Source organism: Varanus komodoensis, unplaced genomic scaffold (assembly GCF_004798865.1).
Source record: "Varanus komodoensis strain SLA01 unplaced genomic scaffold, ASM479886v1 scaffold1, whole genome shotgun sequence".
Lineage (NCBI taxonomy): Eukaryota > Metazoa > Chordata > Lepidosauria > Squamata > Varanidae > Varanus > Varanus komodoensis.
The window spans coordinates 1,936,216-1,960,256 of NW_025335268.1; the positions used below are offsets into that span (position 1 = coordinate 1,936,216).

At 39.7% G+C, this 24,041-nt stretch overlaps 1 protein-coding gene across 1 annotated transcript in view; it reads left to right on the forward strand.

Annotated features, from left to right (window-relative positions):
- Positions 1 to 24,041, forward strand: part of KCNK2 (potassium two pore domain channel subfamily K member 2) — an 87,937-nt gene that overhangs the window by 11,522 nt on the left and 52,374 nt on the right. Inside the window, exon 3 of the mRNA XM_044448134.1 lies at positions 7,134 to 7,251. Coding sequence (XP_044304069.1) covers positions 7,134 to 7,251 — 118 coding nt within the window. The remainder of the gene's footprint in view (positions 1 to 7,133; positions 7,252 to 24,041) is intronic.

Consider the following 24,041-nt stretch of genomic DNA (forward strand, 5'->3'; position numbering starts at 1 on the left):
GGAGTTCTTCACAATTCCTTTTTTCTTTTAACCACCCTAAAAATTTTGGTGTCTTCAGTAAACATAGCCATCTTACTGTCATTCTTAATTCAGACCATTTATGAACAGATTGAAAAGCACAGCTCCTCAGCTTCCTGTGAAACCCTGCCAGTTACATATCTCCATTGGGAGGCATTTTTCCTACTCTCTGCTTTCTGTTCTTTACCCAATCACTTGAATCTATATGAAGACCTCTCTTAGTGACTGCTAAGTTTGCTCAGCTGATGACTTCATCAAAAATCTTTGGAAGTCCAAAGAAGCAATGTCTACCATTCAAGTCACCTCTGTCCACATGTGTATTGATAATGTTACGTAATGTGGGATTTACATTTGCAGAAGCAATGCTGATTCTTTTACAGCAGCGCTTGTCCTTCTCTATGCTTCTATATATTTACTATTGTTTAATCATGATTTTAATCAATTTACCTGGAATAGGTATAAAGCTAACCCAGGAGTGCAATTTCCCAGATTCACCTGGCTTCTTTTTTAAATCTTGATGTTGTATTGGTCATTCTCCTGGTACAGAACCTGATCTTAATGACATTGTACATATATGTATGTATATATTTAGAAGAGCAGTAATTTAAAACTTGAGTTTGTTAAGAACACTAGGAGGAGGTACACCATCTGGATTCAATTTAGATTCATCTGGATTCAATTTAATACCATCTGGATTTCAATTTGTTTATAGGATTGAGAAGTCTATATTTTGCCACCCCTATTTGCCTCAGTTCTTCAGATTTTGTTCCTGAAAAATATCCATTCAGGCACACCTGTTCTATATCTAATGAGTGCAGACAAATGAAAGGAGTTCATTCAGCTTCTCTGAATTTTCCTTATTCTTTTTAGAACTCCTTTGAGTTTAGTATTATTATTTATTTTATTTCTATGTCACTCATAGCTGAAGCTCTCTGGGTAATGTACAACATGGCCATTGTCATCCAGAAATCCAATGACATCCCTAGTTGGTTACCTGTTTCTCAGAGGTTATTTAAAGAATTTCTTATTATTGACCCTAATGTTAGTGATATGCATCTCAAAATTCTTTTTTTTTTTTTCATCTCTTGCCTGTTTGAATCTACTTTGTGCAAGCTTGTGTTCCCTTTTGTTTTTCACATTTGGCAAAGACTTTCATTTTCTGAAAGAATCAGTCTTTTCTCTAACAGCTGCCTTGACACTGCTCATTAACCATGCTGGTGCCCTCTTGGTCTTTGTGCCATTTCCTAACCTATGGTATCCATTCTAGCCAAGCAACTATTATTGTAGTTTTGAGTAACCTCCAAGCAGTTCAGAGAAATTTAATCCTCTTGACTTCCCTTTGAACTTTCCTTTAGCAGTTCACTCATTTTGGGGATATTTCCCCTTTTGAAGTCAAATGTGACTGTTGGACTTCCTTAGCAATTTTCTTCTTAAATATACATTACATTGATAGCACTGTGATCATTGTTTCCAACTGGTTCAGCAATACTCAGATTTTGCATTCGGTCTGGGTGCTACCTTTGGTCAGTCCATGACCTATTTAAGGACACAGTACTTCATGTCAGCCCGTGTACCCTTTTTATTTAGATTCTAGAACTACATTTCCTACTTTCTCCATTCTGTGAAAACACCAGCTTGAGTTCTATTTAAGCTCTGGTAACATTCCTATGACTAAGCAGATCTCTGGTGGAGTTCCTTTTCAAGAAGAGACCATAGACATTTATATTCATAATTTATATTTGTAAAAATGAATAATAAAAGAATCAATAACAAAGTTGTTAGTGCTTTTTGCATTGTTTTAAATTGCTTCTGATGTTATGATTGCCTTCTGGGAGAGCAGTGCAGAAGTTTTGAAATACATATCCAAATATGGTCATGCCTCAATTTACTTCCTTCTCATAGTGGCATATACATGGAAATATATATATTTGTTAGAATATCTCACTCAACACATGGACACTGGGTTGACCAGAAATCTAAGTTTCAGCTCCTAGAATTGTATTTGAGCAAGTCACCTGTTATTGAATGTGTAAGCCCTTGGGCACGCGTAGAAGTGCCAGTGTTATATATCTGTACGATGGAACACAAGCTTTGATAACAGCTTCTGTAGCTGCTGGGCTTTTGATAATGTTTGCTCCCAACATACTATAAAGGTATATATTCTGCAATTCGGAGAAAGTCCAAGATCCAGTTATTTAGCTAAATAAAAGTAAACTTAATATACCTAGTTCATTCTAGCAAAAATGTACTGGTGTAAGCTGCCTTGGGGACCGTTATTAGAGAGAAAAGGTATAAATATACCTGTATAGATCTTTCTACCTACTAGCCAGAACTATTTTTGAATGCCATAGTTTCATGTTATTGGAAATGCCACCTTTATTATTCAGTGTCATATAACTTAGATATGTTAGTAGCTCAATAACATTTGCTCAACTGAAATAATAAATCATGGTTTCTGAAACAAAAATCAAGCTGGTCCATCCTATCAACTAGCTCATGAGCTTAGCCACGGTTACGGGACAGCACCAGCATCTATGGGAATTATGTGAACTAGGCCAATTGTGCATCAGTCAGATGTTATGGTGACTTTGTCCCAGAATGCAATTCATTGAGAGCCAATGAGGTATAGTGGTTAGAGTTGTGGCCTGGGACTCAGGTTCTGGTCCTCACTCAGCTATGAAGCTCACTGGATGACTTTGGGCCAGTCACTGTCTCGGTCTAACCTACTCCAAAGGGCGTTGTGAATATAAAAATGGAGAGGAGGAGGACCATGTAAGCTGCTTTGGGTTCTTTGCAAGAGTAAAAACGGCAGGATATAAATGAAATAATATATTAAGTTGGTGTTGCTACAGCGGAAGTGACAAATATTAGGACTGTGCAGCTAATCTATAAAACTTAATGTCAAAGTTGGTATCAGTTTGTAAAAGAGTGTTAATAGAGTGTGCAAATACAGCTCCCCTGCAATACATTCAGGATCTTTGAGACTGCAGGATTGTGTTGGCACCAAGGCACCAACACCTTTTTGTGTGAAGGCTGGTAAATCGGATGATGCTGAGGCAATGGAAGACACTGTTCTTGAGAAACACAGAGTTCCATCTATTGCCTGCTGGCATTGTTAGGGGAAGCCTGTGTGTCACAGGATTATTTGGAGCCCTAGCTCCTGTAACTTGAGGGCTTGGACTCTGAAGCCCCTGCCCTGTCTCCCTTTCAGGTTGGAAATCACCATGCCAGCAGCCTCTCCAAGGTGGCAAATTGGCCTGAGAGAGAAAGGGGTATAACTGGAGTAAGGCAAGGAGGGGAGGAGACTGTTGTCAAGGGTTTATGTCGCTTCTACATGGCATCCCAGCCTGTTTCTTTTCCTTGCCATGGTGCATCATCTACACAGCCAAAAATAATTCTCTAGATGTAAGGGGTATCGGTGGTGGAAATGTCTGCCACCAGACCATGTAATGGATGCACATTAAGCTTCCAAGTTCATCCTAGGCCTACCCAAAAATAAGACCTATTAAACTCTGTGAGTAAATGTTTATAGGTTTGCACTATTAGTTAGTTGTCATAAAAGACAAAGTTAAGAAATTCCCTTTAACTATTACTTGTATTGCACCTTTAGTCGTCTTTAGAGGAGGACAGAATGATTCCACAGTGATTAAATCTAAGTAAGTGATACAGAATACAGAATGTTTAGGCATCAGTGTGCATAATACCAATGCAATTAAAGCTGTTTCTTTATTGCATTTTCAGCTGCATCATGTTTCATTTGGACACTTAGGGTAGCATGTATTTTTTATTTTACCAGACATCTTAAGCAACAACATCTATTGATTTTACTGCTGTTCCTTTCTCAGGAAACATGCAGCTTGAGATCAGGGCTAGGGGCATCCGCATACACAAATCCTATAGATTTTATTTTATTTTTGCGGGTGGAGGGTACTTGAATTTTCTGCAAGTTAGATTGCATTCATGTATTGCTTTATTCATAAGTATTCATGAGGCCAGTACATGAGCAGCATAGAGTGCATGGGACCTTACCAGTTTTATTGGCATTTTCACCATTGGAACCCACGCTGTCAAGATTTTTATCCATGTGTTCATAATTGGGCCAGGGCTTTTATAGCTAAACCTTATGATATGTTTTTCAGTGCTGTGATTCCAAATATTAATATGCTCCATGGAGGGCAATTTCCCAGCCAATTAGTGCGCTGTTCACAGAAACTTCGAACTGCAGCTCTATACAGAGCAGACTATTTCATCTTTAAGTCATAGAAAGAGCCATGCTGGAAGAGGTGCAGGTCCATCTAGCCCAGCTTTTGTTCATACACTGGACAATCACCTGCCTGTGTTGGACCCATGATGGCAGGATCCAACATTCAAGCCTACGATTAGGTCTGTGTGGTCTGGTCACCTAGCCCATGGACCATTTGTTTATTTATCTGTCCTGCCCCATTAGACTTAAGGCTTGGTTATGTGCTTAGTTTCAGCTGGGACTGCCGGTGTGTCACTTTGGTCCTGGCTCTGGTTTTTAGATAATGAATCTTCCACATTTTATTTATTGATTGTATTTGTATGCTGTCCCATAGCCCAGGGGTTCTCTGGGCTGCTCACAAAAAAAATGGAAACAACATAGCATAGCTAGTCAAATAAAACACTAACATGTAGTTAGATATAAATATTTGGTTGTATTCAGTGGTGTTCTGGCTGTTGGAAGCTTCTGGTGGATCAGATTCCATTGCAGGGGGTACAAAGTCTCTCTACCCCCATACGGTCCCGTGCACCTCCCATGCTGTTCTGGGACTATCCATCCCTCCTGAGAAAATCTGAAAGGGATCAGAGAGGAGGAGGCATCACCTAAAATTGCCAGCCAAGCCATTCCATTGACCCATTTAATTGGGCCAGAGTGCTGTAGCACATACCTGGCATGCAGAAAGTTCCAGATTAAATCCCTGACGTTTCCAGGAATTGCTGGAAAAACTCCTTCCCCAAGCCCTTGAGATCTAGTCTGTGTTGACAATGTTGAGCTGTATGGCCCAAGAGTATGACTTGTTACAAGGCAACTTGTGGCGCCCAGACGGTGGAATGCGCTCCCAGGAGAGGTTTGCCTGGTGCCGACTTTATACTCTTTTTGGCACCCGGTGAAAACCTTTTTATTTGCCCACCATTTTAAATGTTAGGAATTTTAATATGATTTTAACTGTTCACAGTCAAATTTTCATTTTGATTTTGCTCCTGTTTTTGATTTTGATTCTGTTTTGATTTTATTCTCGTTTGTGAAATGTTATTGTTGGTTTTATGCATACTTTTAATATTGTTAACTGTTGGATTGTTTGCTTTTATTTTTGTAAGCTGCCCTGAGACCCTTTGCATATAGGGCAGGGTATAAATATTTTAAATAATAAATAAAACTTCATGTGTTCCTAAGTTTCACTTTGCTTATTTATTGCCCAAGTAGTGGGTGCTCTCTGAGCAGTCCACAAAAAGTACTGTTTACAAATGCAATTGAATAAAAAGTATGATAAATATTTAGCATACAAAATATAAAAACAGTTGAAACCTGAAATTTGAAATATGTTCTCAAATGCCTGAAAGTAGGGAAAGGTCATGACATTGCAACAAAAAGATGGCAGGTGCTGTGAGCTTCCCTTCCCCCCTTTCTCTCAGACTCCAACATTAAAGATAATGCTTTACAATACAAATTGTTATTAAAACTTCACAGGTTACAAGGCAGTTCCACTCCAAATAGCCTTCTATCCAACTAAAAGGATAAGGCTTTTCTCATGTGACTCAAACCCAAACTGGAAACTGGAATCACTCCCTCTCTTTCAGTAATGCTGCTGGTCCGTCCTCAGGGTGGTTCTTGCTGGTAGAAAGCCAGGTAGTGTGAGTGACAGGGGCCTTCCAGTTGAGCAGCCCATGTCTCCTGACATGTCCTTCCTGGATCAAGGATAGTGACCCACACCTATTCCCCTTTCTTTCCTGAAGACACTCAAATCACTTCCAAAACAGGCCTCACATGGTTGGCTGGGGGATATTCAGGAAGCAACCTGGAAGGGGCTTCAAAGGTTTCTGCCTCCCCTTGCTCCTCCACTTCAGAATCTGATGATATACCTCCCAGCGAGTGCCTGACCAACTCCCTACAATTGCATTGTCACCTGGTGGACTTCCCTGGAGAGAGCATTCCATAATTGGGCTGCTACCAGAAGAACCTTCTCCCTTCTTGCCATCTGCTGAGCCTTCCTCCTCAGCAAAGGGACACCACTGGATACAACCCATTGCTCTTGGCTATGACTCGTGTACAGTGCACTTCTGAGTTTTCTAAAAAGCAATATGTACCTTAACAAGAATAACCACAGCCACAAATTGTTATAATTTTCCCATTATTGCATTACATTTATAACCCACCTTTTTTCCTCTTACAATGAACCCAAGATAGCTTCTTCTCTTCTACATTTTAATCTCATGAGCAGCCAGGGGAGATATGATAGACTGACACTCCATTACCGGTCCAAAGTCACCCAGGGGCTTCATGGCCAAAGAAGGACTAGGGGCCAGATCTCCCAGGTGCCAGTCCAACACTCTAGCCTGTACACAAGCTCTCTCATTTTATCCCTTAAGATATGATGACTAAAACAAGGGAAAGGAAGCAAAATACTATGCTGACAGCTTCTCAGCTTTTCCTTTGAAATAGCTGCCACAATTGGCAGTGAGTGTTCAGGTGAGGCTTCTCAGAGATGAAGCGAAGACACAGGAAAGCAGCTAAAGCATCTTTTTATTATAAATTGGTTTAAATTGTTTTTAAATTTTGTAAAGTGACCTAAAGATAAAGAGATTGTCTACCCCATGGCAGCAGTGGCCTCTATACTAAACCCCTGATGACTTAATTGTGTAACTGATGAACTTCTAACCAATGGAAAGGCTAACCAAAAGTTGCAGGAATGACCAATCTTTTGCATTAATTACACTTAAGGCATAGCTCAAGTGCTTATTTGTGTTTCCTTATTTTATTTTACTTGAACTTGGCTGACATTGGATAAGTTACTTTTGCTTTGTGAACATGCAGAGTTTCTAACAAGATTGTTTATATTTCACAAGTATTGACAAATATCTCTTTAAACTTGCAGCAAGTAGTGGCAGCAATAAATGCAGGAGTCAATCCAAAAGGAAATGCGCCTACTCAAGTCAGTCATTGGGATTTGGGAAGTTCCTTCTTCTTTGCTGGCACTGTTATTACTACCATAGGTAGGATGTTATTTATTATTCTATTTTGAACAGTGTATGACCTAGAATAAATTTAGCTTCAAATCTATGCTTATGTTCTTATTTGGCAAATTATGTTTCTCTACTTTAATATTCTTTTTTAATGTTTCAGTACGGAAATGTGGGCAAAGTATGTGTTCAAAGACATACACATACTCATTGCTAAGAATCAGTAATGGTATAAAAACATGGAAACATATTGTACATCATGTTTAAAGTAGTAATTTAATTTAGAGTAGTGTGTAAAAAGTGACAATATGCTTTAAAACACTTTTGTACTTTAAATGGTTAACTTGGGTTTCTGAAGAGACACTTCCATAGAACTACATGTTTTGAATCTTTACATGATTTAGTTGTTCTTTATATTATGAGGCGTTTGTTAGAAGTTGCTTGTTCTTCTTTGTTTTTTAACCTTATGTATAAACACACAGAAACCTGTAATGGATAAACACAGACCTAGTGGCCTTGGAATTTATTAGGTTTCTGATCACATGCAACTACTCAAGATCAACATTTTCTTTAACACTGTATGTTGCACATCCTTTATGATTATCTTTATATCCTGCCTTTATTTTCTTTTGCAAGGAACCCAAGGTGATATAGATAGCCCTTGTCCTTTCCATTTTATTCTCACAACATCTGTGAGATAATTTGAACTGAAAGTAAGTAACTGGCCCAAAAGTTACCCAGGCAGCTTCATGGTCAAGCAGTAACTAAAACCCAGTTCTCCTAAGTTTCACTTCAGCCCTTTAAGCACTACACTGTATTACCTGTCCTTAATACACATCCTACATGGACTGAAGCCAAAAAAGATCTGTCTGCAACTGTCCCTGAACCTAGTTTAAAACAGTTTTGTCTGTCAGCTCATTTACATATGTCTGGAATTGGCTTGCTATTGCCTACTTCTTACCTTGCTTAAGAATGGCAGTTTTGACAAAGGTGATAGTTATTAAAATAATTTGATTCAAAGGGTGGTCTTTAAAGAAGGGTCCCACAAAACTTCCCTAAGAACCACTGGGATCATGCTTCATATGTTTTGAACAACACTGAGGATTTGTTTTCAAGTTATGGAATGCATGCAGAGAAGAAAAAGGATCAAATGGTCACCCTTTTACAGCAGTGTTAGGAGAACCTTTATTGCAAGCTCTGATACTTTCTGTGTATTAATCCATTCTAGAAGAAGAGTGAATGTGTTCCTAAACGGGAACAAGAAGAAATCAAATAAGAGCTTGTCCTCCTAGTTAACATTTGCTTTTGTATTGTATTGCAGGAACATATGCTTCTGAGAGTACAGTTCATCTATGATTATTGTGCTTAGGACTTTTCTTGTTGGCTGGCAGCTGATTCTTCTCTGAGTAGAAGTAGCCTCATTAAAATTTCTGCTTTTCATAAAGTTATAAGAAAAGCCATGGTGGATCAGGCCTGTATCCACCCAGTCCAACACTCTATTGCGACAGTGGCAAGCCAGCAGTTCACAGGAGCCTCAAGCAGGATCAATACAAGACCTCCACCTGCCCAAGCTCCTCAGCAACTGATGTACGCAGGCATGCTGGCTCTGGTAATGGACTAGCATGTAGCCAACAAGTCTAACCGATAGCCACTGCCTCCATGAATTTTGTCCAACTCCATTTTAAAGTCGTTGCTGGCCATCACCACTTCCTGTGGCAACAAGTTCCACAGTTTAACTATATGCTGTGTGAAAAAGCATTCCCTTTATCTTCCCTGACTCTTCCAGAAATCAGCTGCATAGGATTATCGCAGGTTCTAGTATTATGTAAGAGGAGGAAAAATGTTTCCATACCATGCATAGCTTTAAACACCACTATCAGGTCTCGCCTTACTCACCTTGTTCTAAATGAAGCAATCCCAGCTGTAGCTATTCCTCATGGGGGAGTTGCTCCAGTCCCTCATTCTAGTTTTCCCTTTTCACACTTTCATTGAGTTGTAACTGATAAAATAAGAAGCCATTTTGGTGTCTTTAACCTTCAACTATTATGTACAGTTCTGATCTCAAACATGCAATCAGACTGCCAAAACAAGTACAGACCACACAACCAATGGAAATACCTTCTAGGATGCAGTCACATTTAGTATCTTTTAGACTAGAAAGAGCCAGTTCACACAAATTTGTTGTCCTCAGTAGAGCAACCCCAATCATACTTTAGTAGGAATTTGTATGGACAAATGTGTGTGTGCAATCTACCACATACTTGATGGCAGACAACAACTGCTGTGATTGAGGTCTCTGGTTAAAATGGTGCCGCAATCCCAGATATTACTTTCTTATGTTTCTGTGATTTCCTGACTCATGTACTATGTTTGCTTCCGTACGGATGTACACACACAAGGAAAGAACTCTTCCATGGAGGGTAGAGATCCATGTTTTGAGAACAGCTGGAAGGACAGCATAACAGAAGTTTACAACTTTACAAATGGGATAAAGAGAATGAATTAAGATACATTCACATTGGTAGTTTAAGACAACCTCAGCACATGCTAATGGTTCTCCAAGCTTCCAATTTTATAGCTGAATTACTTGAACAGACTTCATGTCCTATATTCACCTGTGGTGCACGTCTGTGCTCTTAAATGTGAATTATGACACAAATAACCTTTGATATTTTAGGGATATTGTTTGTTTAAGGTAGCTTCTGGCTCTGTGCAAGGAGATCATCAGACCTGTGTGAAATGTGGTGCTCTCCAGCATTCTTCTGGCCTTACAATATAATGTCATGCAAAGCTATGTTATTTTCTGAAACTAAGAAGATAGCAAGCAATTACTGCCATTCTGGAAGATATGCCAATAGTTGATGGCAGGTCTGAGCTAGCACTTAACAGACTAAAGTAAATCCTTGTAGATTCACATTTGTGATTAGAGACCTGATCTATGAGTTCAAACGAAATTTTATTGTAAAGAATGTTTCTTTCTCCAGCCTATGTCCCCTGTGGGCACAGGCATTTCTTCTGAGGTCAGAACATTTTCTATCTTGTTATGTAGTTTATTGATTCAGCTGAACAAAGGGGAATTGTACTATTAACTCTATTCTTGCTGGCAGAATTTTACTACAGCAAAATTTACTATATATGGAATATGTACAGAGCTGGGCTACTGATCTGATGTGTGATCAATTCTACTCGCACAGCTTATCATTACCGTGGCACCTCCAGTTTAGAATATTAGAAGATTTAGGCTCTACTCCTAATTATCAATATCTAATCCACTGCCACACGCTTCCACACGCCATGGTCCATTCATATTGCTAATCCCATGGGGCACTTCTGCTCCCACTGATTGCCCTCTGAAAATGGTGATCCCATTGTTGCGCAAACATGATCTTCCACTGAGACAAGGAAAATTTAGTGGTCCTAGAGAAAGCCTTGAAACATGAGGAAATGCCTCTTTCTTAAAGAGGTAGATCAGCAGAGCTTCCTCATGTGAGCTCTGCCATCCTGCCTCCTCCCAGAAACAAGCATTTACACTGATTTTGAGTTGTCTCGGAAGTATTAATTTGCTGTTCTGCAAGCAGCAGTGACCTCTTGCAGTAAGGACCCAGTGGGGCATTGGCCATCAGTGAGGCATTGGTGCCTTTCTGCTTGCATAATGGCCATGGCTAGCCGCCACTCTTGCTATACTTGCGATCCCAGCTCTGGGTGCCATATTTTTCTTTAGGTACAAAAAAAAAAAAATGTGCACAAACATATGGAAGAATGGTGTAGGGTTAGGGTTGGGCTTTGAAGCATCTTACCATTCCTTATCATTTTGATATTACCAGCCTAAATTTATTATGAACTTCAGAGCTCAAGGAGGATTTCCTAGGATTGAGCTATTCACCATCTCCTACAGGTGACCCTGTTCCCTCTGTCTGTCAAGGGAGCATCGATCATCTCCTTGGCTCACCCTGCCAGTTTTTTTATAAGCCAAAAGGATCAAGGGTGCCGTATAGAAGTAGTTGTGCTTGCAGTTGGTTGCAATTGCATAAAAGTTTGATTCTGTCCATTGGGCATAACAAGAGACTATCTCACTAGAACTGTTAATTAACTTAGCAATGTTAGGGTGCAGTTATCCATGACTACTGTGGTGAATGCATACAGGTAGCTGTTGTTTATTTTGTATAGTTCTATCTTTAATTGAATTGTTACAAGCTGCGCTTTTTGTGTTGCATTGCCTTATGACTTCACTTTTTATGTTTAATGCTTTATACTCTTTCCTCTCCCCCCACACCACTGCCAGTTGAGAAGAACATTTCATGGAACTGATTCAGTGGACTGTAGTTCATGAATGCTTAGGCAGTACTAAAGGGCTGTTAATCTTTCAGGAGCCACAAAGTCTTCATTGTTTCTATGCATTAAAGGAATTCTTCATGTTTACAAAATACATTTCAGAGGAATGGCCAATGCCAGACCAAGACATTTTGCTGCCTTCACAGCAACACGAAATGTCATTCCTTTCCCCATGCCAGGGCCAACACTTGACCACCTGCTTCCTCATTTAGGCATGAGTCCCCGCCTTCATCTGAGCCCCAGCCTTTTGTATGCTGCTAACCTCGAGGATGTCCTACAAATCAGTTTCACCTTTTTACAAAAGTTAAATATATTCTGACATGAGAACCATTTTGGTTGATCTGTAGTTTCCAACATCAAGCCTTCTTTGTCTCACTTTTTGCTTTCTGTAGCATGTCTGCTTTTTTTTTTTTAAAAAAGACAAGCTCGAGAATTGTAGAGCATGAACTCCTCTGCCTCCAAGCTAACTTGTCTGTTTTTCCTCTTTTGCTTATTTTGCTGATTCCTGTATAAATGCTACATCTAGTCCATCCAGATGTAGCATCTGTTGAAATACCTTCTTTACGGTTATGTTTCTCAGTTCTTACAGATCTGCATCTGCTTCACCTTTTTAATGTAACTCTTAGTGCTGAATTCTTACAATTTAGACTGATCTTACCCCATTATACTGCCTAAGATGGGCAAATCTTAATGTCACTGAAGCTCTTGGTTTCCTTCTGGCAAGCTCATTCTCATCTAGTTCAGTACAATGTATTTCTAATGTGCACAAAAATCCATCCATATTTGTGTGCACACTTTGAATGTTTGAATTTTGGTGCATATTTTTCAAGAGCATATTTATGTGTGTATGCATACGTGCGTCCGTGCGTGTGCACCATTAATTAAAGTGTGCTTGTGCACATTTTAGAAAAAAATTCCAGGGGGGTTTGTAGCATTTTAAAAATGCTTAGATTTATATTTTGTTCAATTCTCTTTTCACCTTTCATGGAATGCATTGCAAGTCAGGAAATGTATGGATTTCTGACCTAAAATCTATTCTAGTATGTAAAAAAATGTTAAGTGGAAATTATGTTTTTGTGCAGTTGAAAATAAGAACTTTTATCTGTTATTTTCCATTATTTAAATTCTGTGCCATATTTACATAATTTAAGGAATGGGGGATGGGGCTGCACCAGATTCTTGTGCAGTTGCAAACAGTGTAGCATAATTCCTGACTCCATAATTTAATTTATTTCTCAGTGTCCTCATCAAGAACCTGCTGCTGTAGACGATTTATGCTGCTGGCCCAATTGCTGACATAAATCCAGAAAACTGACTACCAAGTCAAACTGAATGTAGCTTCAGAAGGGTTTCAGCCTATGCCATTTATAGTAAAAATGTAACTAAGTTCCTTGGGCCATCTGGGTACATTTTCTGAAATGCACATGCTTTCTTAAATGCACCAATGTATTGAAGAGAATATCAGGTTTGGCTATACCTACATGAGGAGCTGAATGTGTATTTGATCCTAGGATACTGTAAGCCAGAATGTAAATCCATTTGGATTTTCAGTTTTTCCACCTTATCACAAGAAGCTAAATTATATCACTTTTAGATTATTTTGTATGGTACAAATGTTATTAATTTTGTAGTTTAACATTTCAGTGGTCTCTTTAACCCATCCCAACTGATAGATCACTGGAGGGTCTGGCCGAATAAGAACAACTTTCTATCCACCAGCTTTATCACCAGCACAGAGCTTCTAGCTGTCTTTACATTTGCACAAGGTTTACACTGACTTAGTTGCTCTGCCCTAATTTCACTGTCCTGTGAATTCACTTGGAATTATATTGGCATAAAGGATTTAGTAGCAATCTTATTCTTGTTCAGCTCAAAACTCAGCAATAGATCGCCGCTATAAAGTTTTATTCATAAGGTTAGTTCAATATTTTCAGCAATCTTTCTCTTTTTTGAACCGGTGCCTGTGTTCCCCTTTTGTCTCCTACAATGGTGGTTTGGAAAAAAAAATACCCCCAGCCTGTAGTGACCTTTGTAGGAGAACTGTAGTAAATTGATCCTTTATTTACTTGATTGCATTAATGTTTTTAGAACTAGAAACAGCAGCTGGTACCTTCTGTTTCCTCTGCTTTGTGAAATCACAGATGTGCCAACTCTAGGCCTTCCACAGTTGCTGTCTTTTGTGGATACCTTGCAAGTTGGCAAATCTATTTTTATTTTTGACTTGAACATTCATATGTTTGCACACCTGTCTTGTTTTCTTTCTCTCTTTCTGCATAGTTAAGGCAACCAATACCTTTGCCCCATGCTGCCTTTTTTTAAAAAAGGTATGTCTTGCAGGTGATCTACCTTTACTATAAATAGCACAGTAGACTAATTAAAAATGTGATTGTCCTTTTGTATCACATGCTATGAAAGTCATGAACCTTGAGTAGAAAATCTAATGTCAGGAGTGATTTAATAGTTTGTAATTTAATTTGGAGGTACATTTAATGAAAAGGAAGCTGATATTAATTGCAATTTGTCAGTCATACTTATAACTGATGACAACAAAGCATTATAGATAACAAAAGAACAAACAGACTGATGCAGAATTTAATGGGCAGCCATAAAAAGGAATAGCCCTTCACATGGTTTTATGTTAACAAGGCAGGTGCCTGACACCTAATCATAGAGAGTTCCAGAGCCAGCTCAGGAAACTGCCAAACACCAGGAGGCAGGTGTGTCAGGTCCCCAGTGCCTTCCAGGTGACTCTGTCTCCTTAAAAGCCAGTTACAGAAATGCTGGATCAACACCTGCAGTGTATATTTTCCAGAAACACTCTAGCTTTCTGCCTAACAACAGACTCCACACTGGTTTACAACACGTACAAGCTAACAAACACTAACATAGGTGAGCAGATGCCAAGGGCTCACTGACAGGTTCCCTTTGGAATGGCTTTTTCCCTTTGTCCCCACAGCCAGCTTCTTTTCCTGCCTGTTGCTGCGGCCCAAGGAGTGGTAGCTGCCACTGCCTACTTGCTCACAGGCTCTTTGTCTGCAAGGCAAGGAAGTGGTAGCAAGAATGAGAAAGAGGAAGCAGAGCAAGAGCAGTTGGCGAACATGGTGGTAAGAAGATAGACATATTGAGGGAGGGGGCCCATGGAGAGTATTTAGTCCCCAAGCCCTGAGAACCATCATTGCAACAAGCACAAGTGGGCTTTTAAGAAGAGGGCAGCAGTACACAGTGGAAGTACCTGAATCTTATTGGCAGTTGCTTCTCCATCCTGGTGTCTAAGGAGGAAATTCTCTCTTTTTCAGGAAGAAGCAAGATTTGGGAGAGGCAGTTAGTCTGTCTAGCTCAAATCTGTTCTCAGAAATTTAGAAGAACAAAGTAGCAGAACATATTTGCTGCCTGAGGCCAAGGGCAAGAGGGTATCCTGCAGCCTATATATGCACAATTCCAGCTGCAAAAGCAATTTTACTTCCATAGTGATATCTGAAGGAATGCCCTTTCCGGTATGTATTTACTCAGGCTTTAAGATCATCTTCTGAGATTCTTCTTAAGGAAACCTCTCCAGGGGGAGTAAAGATTGTGGCAACTGGACAAAGGGCCTTTTTGGTTATGGCACCCCACTTATGCAATTAACTACCAAAATGCAATTAACTACCCTGGTGTCTATCCTTTTCTCTTTCTGGTGCCAAGTAAAAATCTTTTAATCTTTTAATTCTCCAGATATTTTAATATTTAATAAACTTTGTTTTAATATGATGTTTTAAATCATTACTATACCTGTATTTTAACTTGACTGTGGTGGTAGCCCTCTTGGATTGTTCTGCTCTGACACTGTTTTAAGTTAAAGTTGTTTGTTATTGGTTGTTTTGGTGATTTCATTAGTTTTATTGCTTTGTTGTATCTTGTTTGTTTTATGTATTTGATCTTCTTAACTGCCCAGAGAGCCTTCAGACTACTGGGCACTATAAAATGTATTTAATAAAAATATTTGGTGACATAATAATGACTTCCACTGCACCTGAGCACAGTAGGTTAGCTCAGGGGATACAGAACAGGTGATTGGTGCACACAACTCTGTCCTCCAACCGAAGGAAATGTTGGGCTTGGAGCTCAAGCGGAACAGCCAAGGGGCCGCCACTGTTGTTCTCTCGGGCAGTTTCCTAACTCTGCTCAATGGCAGGGCTGGCCTTAGGTAGAATCGTTCAGGCAAGCAACCCTGCTCAGTTTCTTACAAGACCCCTACTTGAAACAGAAGAAGTTACTGTTTAGACAACCCTAGAAAAAGCTATGCTAAAATATAACTTAGAAGCCTGTCCCTACTGCATTCTTGTTGAAAATTTGAACCGAGTATGGATTGCTACAAAAGATTTAAAAAGGATTTTCAGAATTGCTCATGAGTTCAAAACCCTTTAGGACTTGAAAATTACTTTTGGAATGGTCACTGGTATCTTTTAATGTGTTGAAAAGCAATTTAGAAAAACATAATTCAAGACATTATTTCCCTTTTTTCATTGTCTGATTCATTTGTATTAACACTCTGAAAATAGGAGAGTGCCTTTTGTTACTATTATGGGGTAGGGAGCATGTACACAGTAAAAAAAATGACAATTCTTGATAAGACCAGTAATGTTGAGAATGTTTTGGTTCTGTTTATTCACTAGATGATTACGTTTTTCCTACATCTTTCAAGGCCTTGACCCTTCAGTCAGATCAGTGAAATGTGCAAATTTAAGTACACATCTAAGTGTTTCAAGAGTCACAAAGCCATTGCCCTAATTGAAACTATTTTAAAAATAGCACACTTTTGTGCTTTGCATAAATAAAATATTTTGCTCTATGTGAATGTGGAACAGTGAGCTGGCTGTGCACTTTAGTTAAGAGCTCGCCTTCTAAGGAGAAAAGTGGCTGCTTAGCTTGGATGTTGTGGAAGCAGGTGACCACTGAAAGAACAGAGTTAAATCTGCACCACATTTATGAAGGCCAACTCCTCTTTGTTTGAGCTAGTAGTAGAAAGAGGGCTCAGAATGTTTTTCTTCCCTGTTGTGGGTGTCTTGGGTCACCTGAACTATTTATATAGCAGACATGTCTTCCGGGAGAGCAACATAAAGGGTAGATAATACACATTCATCTCCTCTGCCCTCCTTTAAACTTTGCTATGAAATTTTCTAGTCTATCCCTTTTGCTCCTACATGAAATAATATACTGCACCCTATCACATTATGCAAAAGGAAATACATTAAAACATAGAATTTAGATACTTCTGTTGTCAGCGACAGCTTGTTTGCAAGCACTGTGGATTTTGTATGCTAAACACAAAGCAGAAGAATTCTGTTTGGCAGTAGTTGTGCATAATGAACACCATGGCTGGGTTCAGACAACATGGATTGTCACTGAACCATGGGTTGTTGAAATGTGTTTTTCATGTTGTCTGAACTCAGATTTGCTAACAAGCCATGGCTTTGCTAATGACAATCAACCCATGAAGAGACCCCATGTTAGATTATATGCCATGTTTCAACAACCAACCATGCTTCAGTTGCATCCCTCATCATTTCTTCAATGTGGTTTAGGGTGTTGTCTGAACCCAGTCATTCTCATTTGGCACAGGTGGATGATTTTAGACTGAGGCAATGCTAGCAATCTAATGTCTGATAGCCCACTTCCTGGATTACAAGATCTCCTAGCATGAAACAGGCTTTCACTGTGTGTGGAATGAAATGTTTAGAATTATATATACAGGGTTGTTCTGGTAACAATAAAAATGAAGTTGAAGAGATCCATGTAAACCATATCAGGATGTGCAAGGGGGAAAAAGTGGAAAGAAATGATGATGATATATAGCAGCTGCTACGTCAGCAGTCCTACAGTGCAGCACAGAGGGGAGGGCTGCTTCAAGCAGGAGAATTTAGGTAGCAGATAGAAGACATTTATGTTCTGATGTTCTAAAGGACTCATTTAGGTAGGTAGAAGTCAGTTGTCTCATCAGGAATCATGAACTGTTGTATTCCTGAAAGGTTGCTTAATTATTCTCTATTTAAAAATGTTTGACTTGTCGATTGGTGATTATGCTGACTAGATATTCTTGAAAAAGGGAGTTTTGTGTTGTGCTGGAAACTTCCTTTCAGCAGAGTAATGGTTATAATCCAACTGATAATAAAATCCCAGACAATACAGGCAGTCCCCAAGTTATGAATGTTGGCGTTAAAAACAACCCATACTAATGAATGAAATGCCATAACACCTTTCATTTCTAAAAAAAATCACTGAGGAAAATCATTAGCACCATAGAGAGGGTGGAAGCAAAAGGGGAGAGAGGGAGGCCTCCCAAGCATGCCTTTCTACCCCACTCATCTAGACAGGGAAATCCCTTTGGCATTCCCTTGCTGTAAAGAGGAGGAGGAAAAACTTCCTCCACTTTCCACTTTCACAGGGCTTCTGTGACCTTGACCTCTGCAATAGTGGAGGGACAACTATATGTGATCTGACTTATGTACAAATTCAACTTAAAGACAAATTTCCATTTTCTCAAGAATGGAACTTGTTTGTAACCTGGGGACGGCCTGGATATAGCAGACATTCTGAGACTGATCTTGCTGCATTTGTACAAACTGGCCGCTGCTTTATATTGCTGATTTATGACACAGTAGAGGACTTATAAAAATTGGGGGTTTTTTTATGAATTTTGCAAGCTGTTGGTGCAAAGCAGGCATTGCCACTTGCAAGCGAGGTGTTTTACTCTTCCCTCCATCCCTGCTGTCCATTCTTCTTTTCTAAATGTTGTGGAAGCTGCTAGTTCTGTTGCCCCACATATTATGAAAGGTACTGTAAACACAGGAGCTGATGAAATCCTTTTATATCCTTCCCCAAATCACTGTGATTGGAAGCAAAAAGGAGTGGTGTGATAAAATTTTTCTTGGCTGGATGCTTTAGCTGTTAATCACAAAACTATTTTCTAAGAGAGAATGTATCCATGTCTGGGCACACACCATGTGTTCACGCCCCTCCAAATTGAAGCTTTGGAGTGACAATGGCTCATTTTGAAGGAGCTTGGAGGATTTTTGCTTGCTTTGTATAAAACCTGAATTTGGCTAAGCCTGGCTGTTTTGACTCAAGATTTGGGATTCATCCAAATCTGGTACACCTCTGAGTAAATGACAAGGAAGAGCTTGGGAGCATGATTTCATGCTTGCTTAGGAAGGTAGGCAAGGAATGTGATGGGCAGAAAGGTCAGGGTTAGTCAGCAGGTAGAATATTCACTTGCCTCTGTTTGGTTTGGGTCTGTCACACATACTATTTTCTGATACATATAGATACAGCTACATGTAGATACAGCTACACCCATATTGCCAACATATTTTTAAATTTTCATACATATACATTAATTTGTACATTGTGAGCATGTTTATTTCATACTGTAGTCTGTGCATGTTGAATTAAGAGCAACAGTTCAGTAAAATTTAATCCCAAGTAAATGTGAATAGGATTGCAGAGTCAGTTTCCCATTCCCTTTTTAGTGTTTGCATTTTGGTAGCTGCTTTTTATATCAGGAGCAGTATTTCTGTTTTGGATGCTCTGAATAAAAAATGCCATTGCAAAGTTCAAATGTGCAGTAGAAGCTTTATCGAGAGTGGGTTTTATTTTCAGTAAAGTATTTATGACTAAGAATGATACATGCACATACCAAGAATAGGCAACCCAGTGCTCTCCATATATTTGGAACTACATCTCCCATATGTCCTGGCTAGTATGTCTAAAAGGAATACAAGAAAGAAGAGCCATGGACCAAGGGGAGCCAGTCGGCTGCCCACAGTGGACACATAAGCAGCAGCAGCACCATCATGCACATGTTCCCCAGCAAATGGCATACGCAGCATTACTCCATTGGAGTATTCTATGGAGGTGGTTTATACCCATCAGAACTAGGAACCATTGACAGCCTTCTCCTCCAAGAATTTGTCTAACCCACCCCCCTTTTAAAGCCACCCAAATTGGTAGCCAACACTACATCCTGTGAACGTGCAATTGTGCACTATGACAGGAATGCTGGGAGTCATAGTCCAAAACATCTGGGGGGCTACCTTTTGCTTGCTCCTATTAAAGGCAGACAGCCCAACCACTGCATGCTGGCCTGACTTGGTCACCTGAGTTAGCTTGCCAACTGGTAGAGAGAGCAAGTGCAGGTGTGTGTCAAATATTGGATGGAGTATGCCATCCAATGGTCTTCTGTATCCAGTGCTTTTTGTTTCATGAAAGCTGGAGGAGAACATTGTGTCAGTTTTGGGTAAGAACAAATTGTTTCCTCCGTTACAGAGATCAAATTCCCATTCTCTTTACCAGAAATCCCCTTTTAGCAATGGAAAATGAATTACACAGTCTCTTTTTTGTTTGCAGCAAATGTGCTAAGTGTGCAGTGTGCAGGGAAGGAAACATGTTCTCCTGAAGCCAGTATTCTTGTCAGTCTTATTTTATACAGCTATTTGTAGTTCAGCCATATGCTGTTGTGCTGGTTGGTAACTAAGAGATGGGATTGTTTTGGAGAACAGTTTTTGTAACTTGCACCGGAGATAAAATTTGTTAACGTGGTCCATTTCCAACAGTACGTTTTTATTTCAGCTTCTTATTGTATCTGAGGTGTTCACTTAGCTCCTTGTCAAATAACTGGTCTTTCAGATTGTTCAGCTAATGTTAATATATTTTGAAGCTGTTCTGGTGTCTGCTGAAGTTTCTTTGGTTTGTATTCCTTAATTGTGGGAGGGCTCTAGCTGTGCCTGGGAATACAGTCCATAAACTTTTTATGGCTGAGTGCCATTGATATAAAATTACTTCATTGGAACACAAGTGTTGCTGTGTAGGGATTCCTCTTCTCAAGAGAGCGCAGTGGTATTTTGAGATCTTGTTAAGCGTAGCTGGCTGTATGGGTTAGTGACTATGAATGGAACAGGGTCCCCCTGGATCTCTCTTGGGAAGGCGGTTGATGGGTTTTGCTTATTGCCTTGCTAAGAGAAGCTCAGAGTGGCTTAAGTAACTTAAAAGTTTCAGCAACAGAATTGCAGTATGCTTTGGTCATCACTAAGACTTCATTTAAACAGAAGGAATTGCATCACCAAAAGAGAGGACAAAAGGAAGCATGATTTTCATAACATTTGCTTATGCAGATTTGCAGCTTCAAATGTGTCTCCCTAAGTACAAAACTGGAAAGGGTAACTACATTTAAATGCAAGCGCTGAGAATACTGAGCAGGTGACCTGCATGCCGCCTCAGTCAGGTGTCCATTGGTCATGGCTGATGCACAACTTCAAGGCACTTGGTCCCCCACTCATAGCTCTTTGACTTTAAACTGGACTTGGACTAGGCAGCCCATCAGTAGATACACCTTCAAGTAGAGGACTGTCCTCCATCAGCTCTCCCAAACAGGAGAACATCCTCTGACAAGACAAGTAGCATTCTTCTTCAGAGACTGAACATGTTAGTTCTCAAAAGCATTCTTGGTTTTGAGAGGTTATTTTCAATATCAATCTCTAAATAAAGTAAGTTGACTGGGAGCTGAATGGGGCATCCACTTCAGATTTCAGTCTGAACCCTAGAGCAGCTATCCCAGTTGCAAGATAGAAAGATAGGGCATTGCCAGCACCACACCGCTGCTGAACCCCAGCCAGTATGTGCACTGCAATTCCACAATTTGCATCGATATCTTCCTTCTTAATTTTGAATTTGTTGCCCTGCTGAGTAGCTCTTTGAGGGCAAGGGTGACAGTGGCTCATTGAGCATCTGATGGGCAAATTTTCTGACAAAATGTATTATCAGAGGAGGAAACATTATGTGGTTGACATGAATTGGAATTACCTAAACTCCTTGCTTTTGTCGCAGGTGTAGTGGTGAAGGACTTCCATTCTGATATGACCATCTCATGTTAAATGATTCACAACGTTTATTTCACATCAACTTGCAATGGGTCAAGGAATGGACCTAGGAAATTTGAAGAGGCAGTTTTAAGCAGCCAAAGTACCTGTTTAGCTTCCATGGATTTTAATGGCATTAATGAAATTGCATCTCACCCATTGTTTCCTAGAGTCAAGTTTCACCAGGATCAAGATCCCTAGCAGATAATACATCGCCCCTTTATCTTCTTGGCAAGCTTTCCCCTCTCTGATAGGTGGCCACCTGTATTATGTTGTCCCCCACTTCTAAGCCACACCAGGCTCCCAGATTGGCTTACAAATGACTACTAAATTCACCTTATACAAATATCAATATACAACAAAACTACCAGTTGAAACATACAGTCATGGAATGGGAACAACCAAAAATCTAGTTCCACTAGCACTTCAAAAAGCTGTAGCTGGTTGTTAGAGATTCAGTCTATTTCTTTGGAGAGCTGGCCGAGCTTTGGTTTGGAGGTGCAGTAGAGAAAGCAGTTGTCCATTTTTTCTCCTTTAGCTTACTAGAAACTGAGATTGAATTTTAACTATCTAGCAAGAGAACAGCTAGAACACCCCATCTAAGTCTTGACAGAATCACAGTAGAGAATGTAGGGGCTTTTCTTCATGAATGGTTGAACTTGCTGCTCTATGGAGGCTGCTTGCTCAGTTTCCATTGAGGAGGAAAAATGCATCTCTTCCTTGGGGGTTTTTCCAGGGGTCTCTTTTTGCCTTTCTATCTACAGTGGTACTTTGACTCACGAATGCCTCAGTTCACGACCGAATCGGGTTGCAAACAGAAATTTTAGAAAAATGTTTCCTCAGGTTGCGAACTCCGCATCAGGTGAGGATTGTGATCACTCTCATCTTCCCTGCATGGTCACGGTCGTGGTCATGCTCGAGGGGAGGGGAGATGGCCACGATTGTGCCCGTCTCTCCCCGAGTGCACCCGCGATTGCACCTGTCTCTCCCCCTCTGTACACCTCTGATCACGCCTGTGTTCCCTGTGATTAAAAAAAAAAATTACAGAACGGATTAACCTTATTTACATTGAACCTTATGGGGAAATTTGACTTGGCTTACAACCAATTTGGGTTGCAACCAGAGTCGAGGAATGGATTATGTTCATGAGCCAAGGTACCACTGTATTCTAATAACCAACCAGAAGATGGTGCAGTGGTATCACTGCAGTGTATTAGCTCTTCCTTTACAAAGCCTTTCCCCAATTTGTTCCAATTTAAAATTTAATACCAGATTTTCCTTGCTGGAGGGGGTGGGCTGCAAAAATACCTGGAAAACTCAGGAAAGGCCCTTGAGGACAATGATGTCATGAAACAGCCCTACAAACTTCCCTGAGTGTGCAATCATGAGTACACAATGCCTTGTGAAGGGAATCCCTTTGACAGCAAAATCCACTGGTGAGAGAATAAGGTGTATCCTGTCCCATATGTGGCAAAAGGAAGGCCCTTTTGAATCTACAATTTTGTATTCCATGTAAATAGTTATGTTTTAATTGGCTGACTTTGTCAAATTTCATCATGATTGTTTTGAGATGTTTCACAAGTCTCTTCCTGAAGTACTAGTGAGTGTAGAAATTGAACTGAAATTTTATAAAACCTTGTTAAGAACCAAGTTACTCTTTTCACAAAGTTAAAGGAATAGTTTCTAGGTTATAGAAATATATCTTTATATATATGAACACCTTCATGTCATTTAGGCCTGGCGTTTAATGTTTTCTCTCCCATTATGGATTCAGAACAATATTGGTTGCGAGCACATTTGCTGAGTGTCATTATGATGATATACTGGAAATAAGATTTCATGTCAGAAATGCTTTCAGCTTTCACACCACAGAACAAAAGTGACAAATATCAACAGATTTTTAACCCCCAAAAGAATAATAAAAATGCCATCTTCATCATCAAACTTGCTTTTAAGGATTAATGGCAGCTTGGCAGATTACATTTATTTTATTGACCTCTTCTTCACACAATGATGCCATTTAAAAGCCATTAAAATTTACTATTTCTGGGTCACATTACTGCTGCTTTGTCCCTAATCTTCCTAAGCTTTAATGTTTTATAGGAAACAGTAAAACATAGTTTCGTTAATGAAACAATTCTCCTTGACCTTTGGACAAATTTTGTTCTTAAAGAAACTGATAGGTTGCTCTGTTGACTGAAAGTATAAAAAGAGAAGAATCTTCTGTCATAACACTTTTTAAAAACACCTGGAACTCGTGGTCAGATGCCAACTTATTTTTATTACTTTTAGAATGTTAGTTGGAGAACTGATTCTGAAATTTAAAGCGTGTCCCCGGGCAGCATCTTTTTTCCACTTGTGTTGTGTTTTGCTATGGCTGGTTCAAAGCAACAAGCAGTTGTGAAAAGATCCAGCTAAAAGATCAAGATGTGCATCAATTTCTGACAGCATATATAATTGGTACAGTCACACTACCAAGTTGTGCTATACTTAAAGTGGACAACAAGCTAGTGTGCATCTAGGTGATCCTGACATGTGTAAACTTGTCTTGTGCTGTCTTATGCTTTGTCTTATTCAAAAGGCTGCAGTACTCCAGCTGTG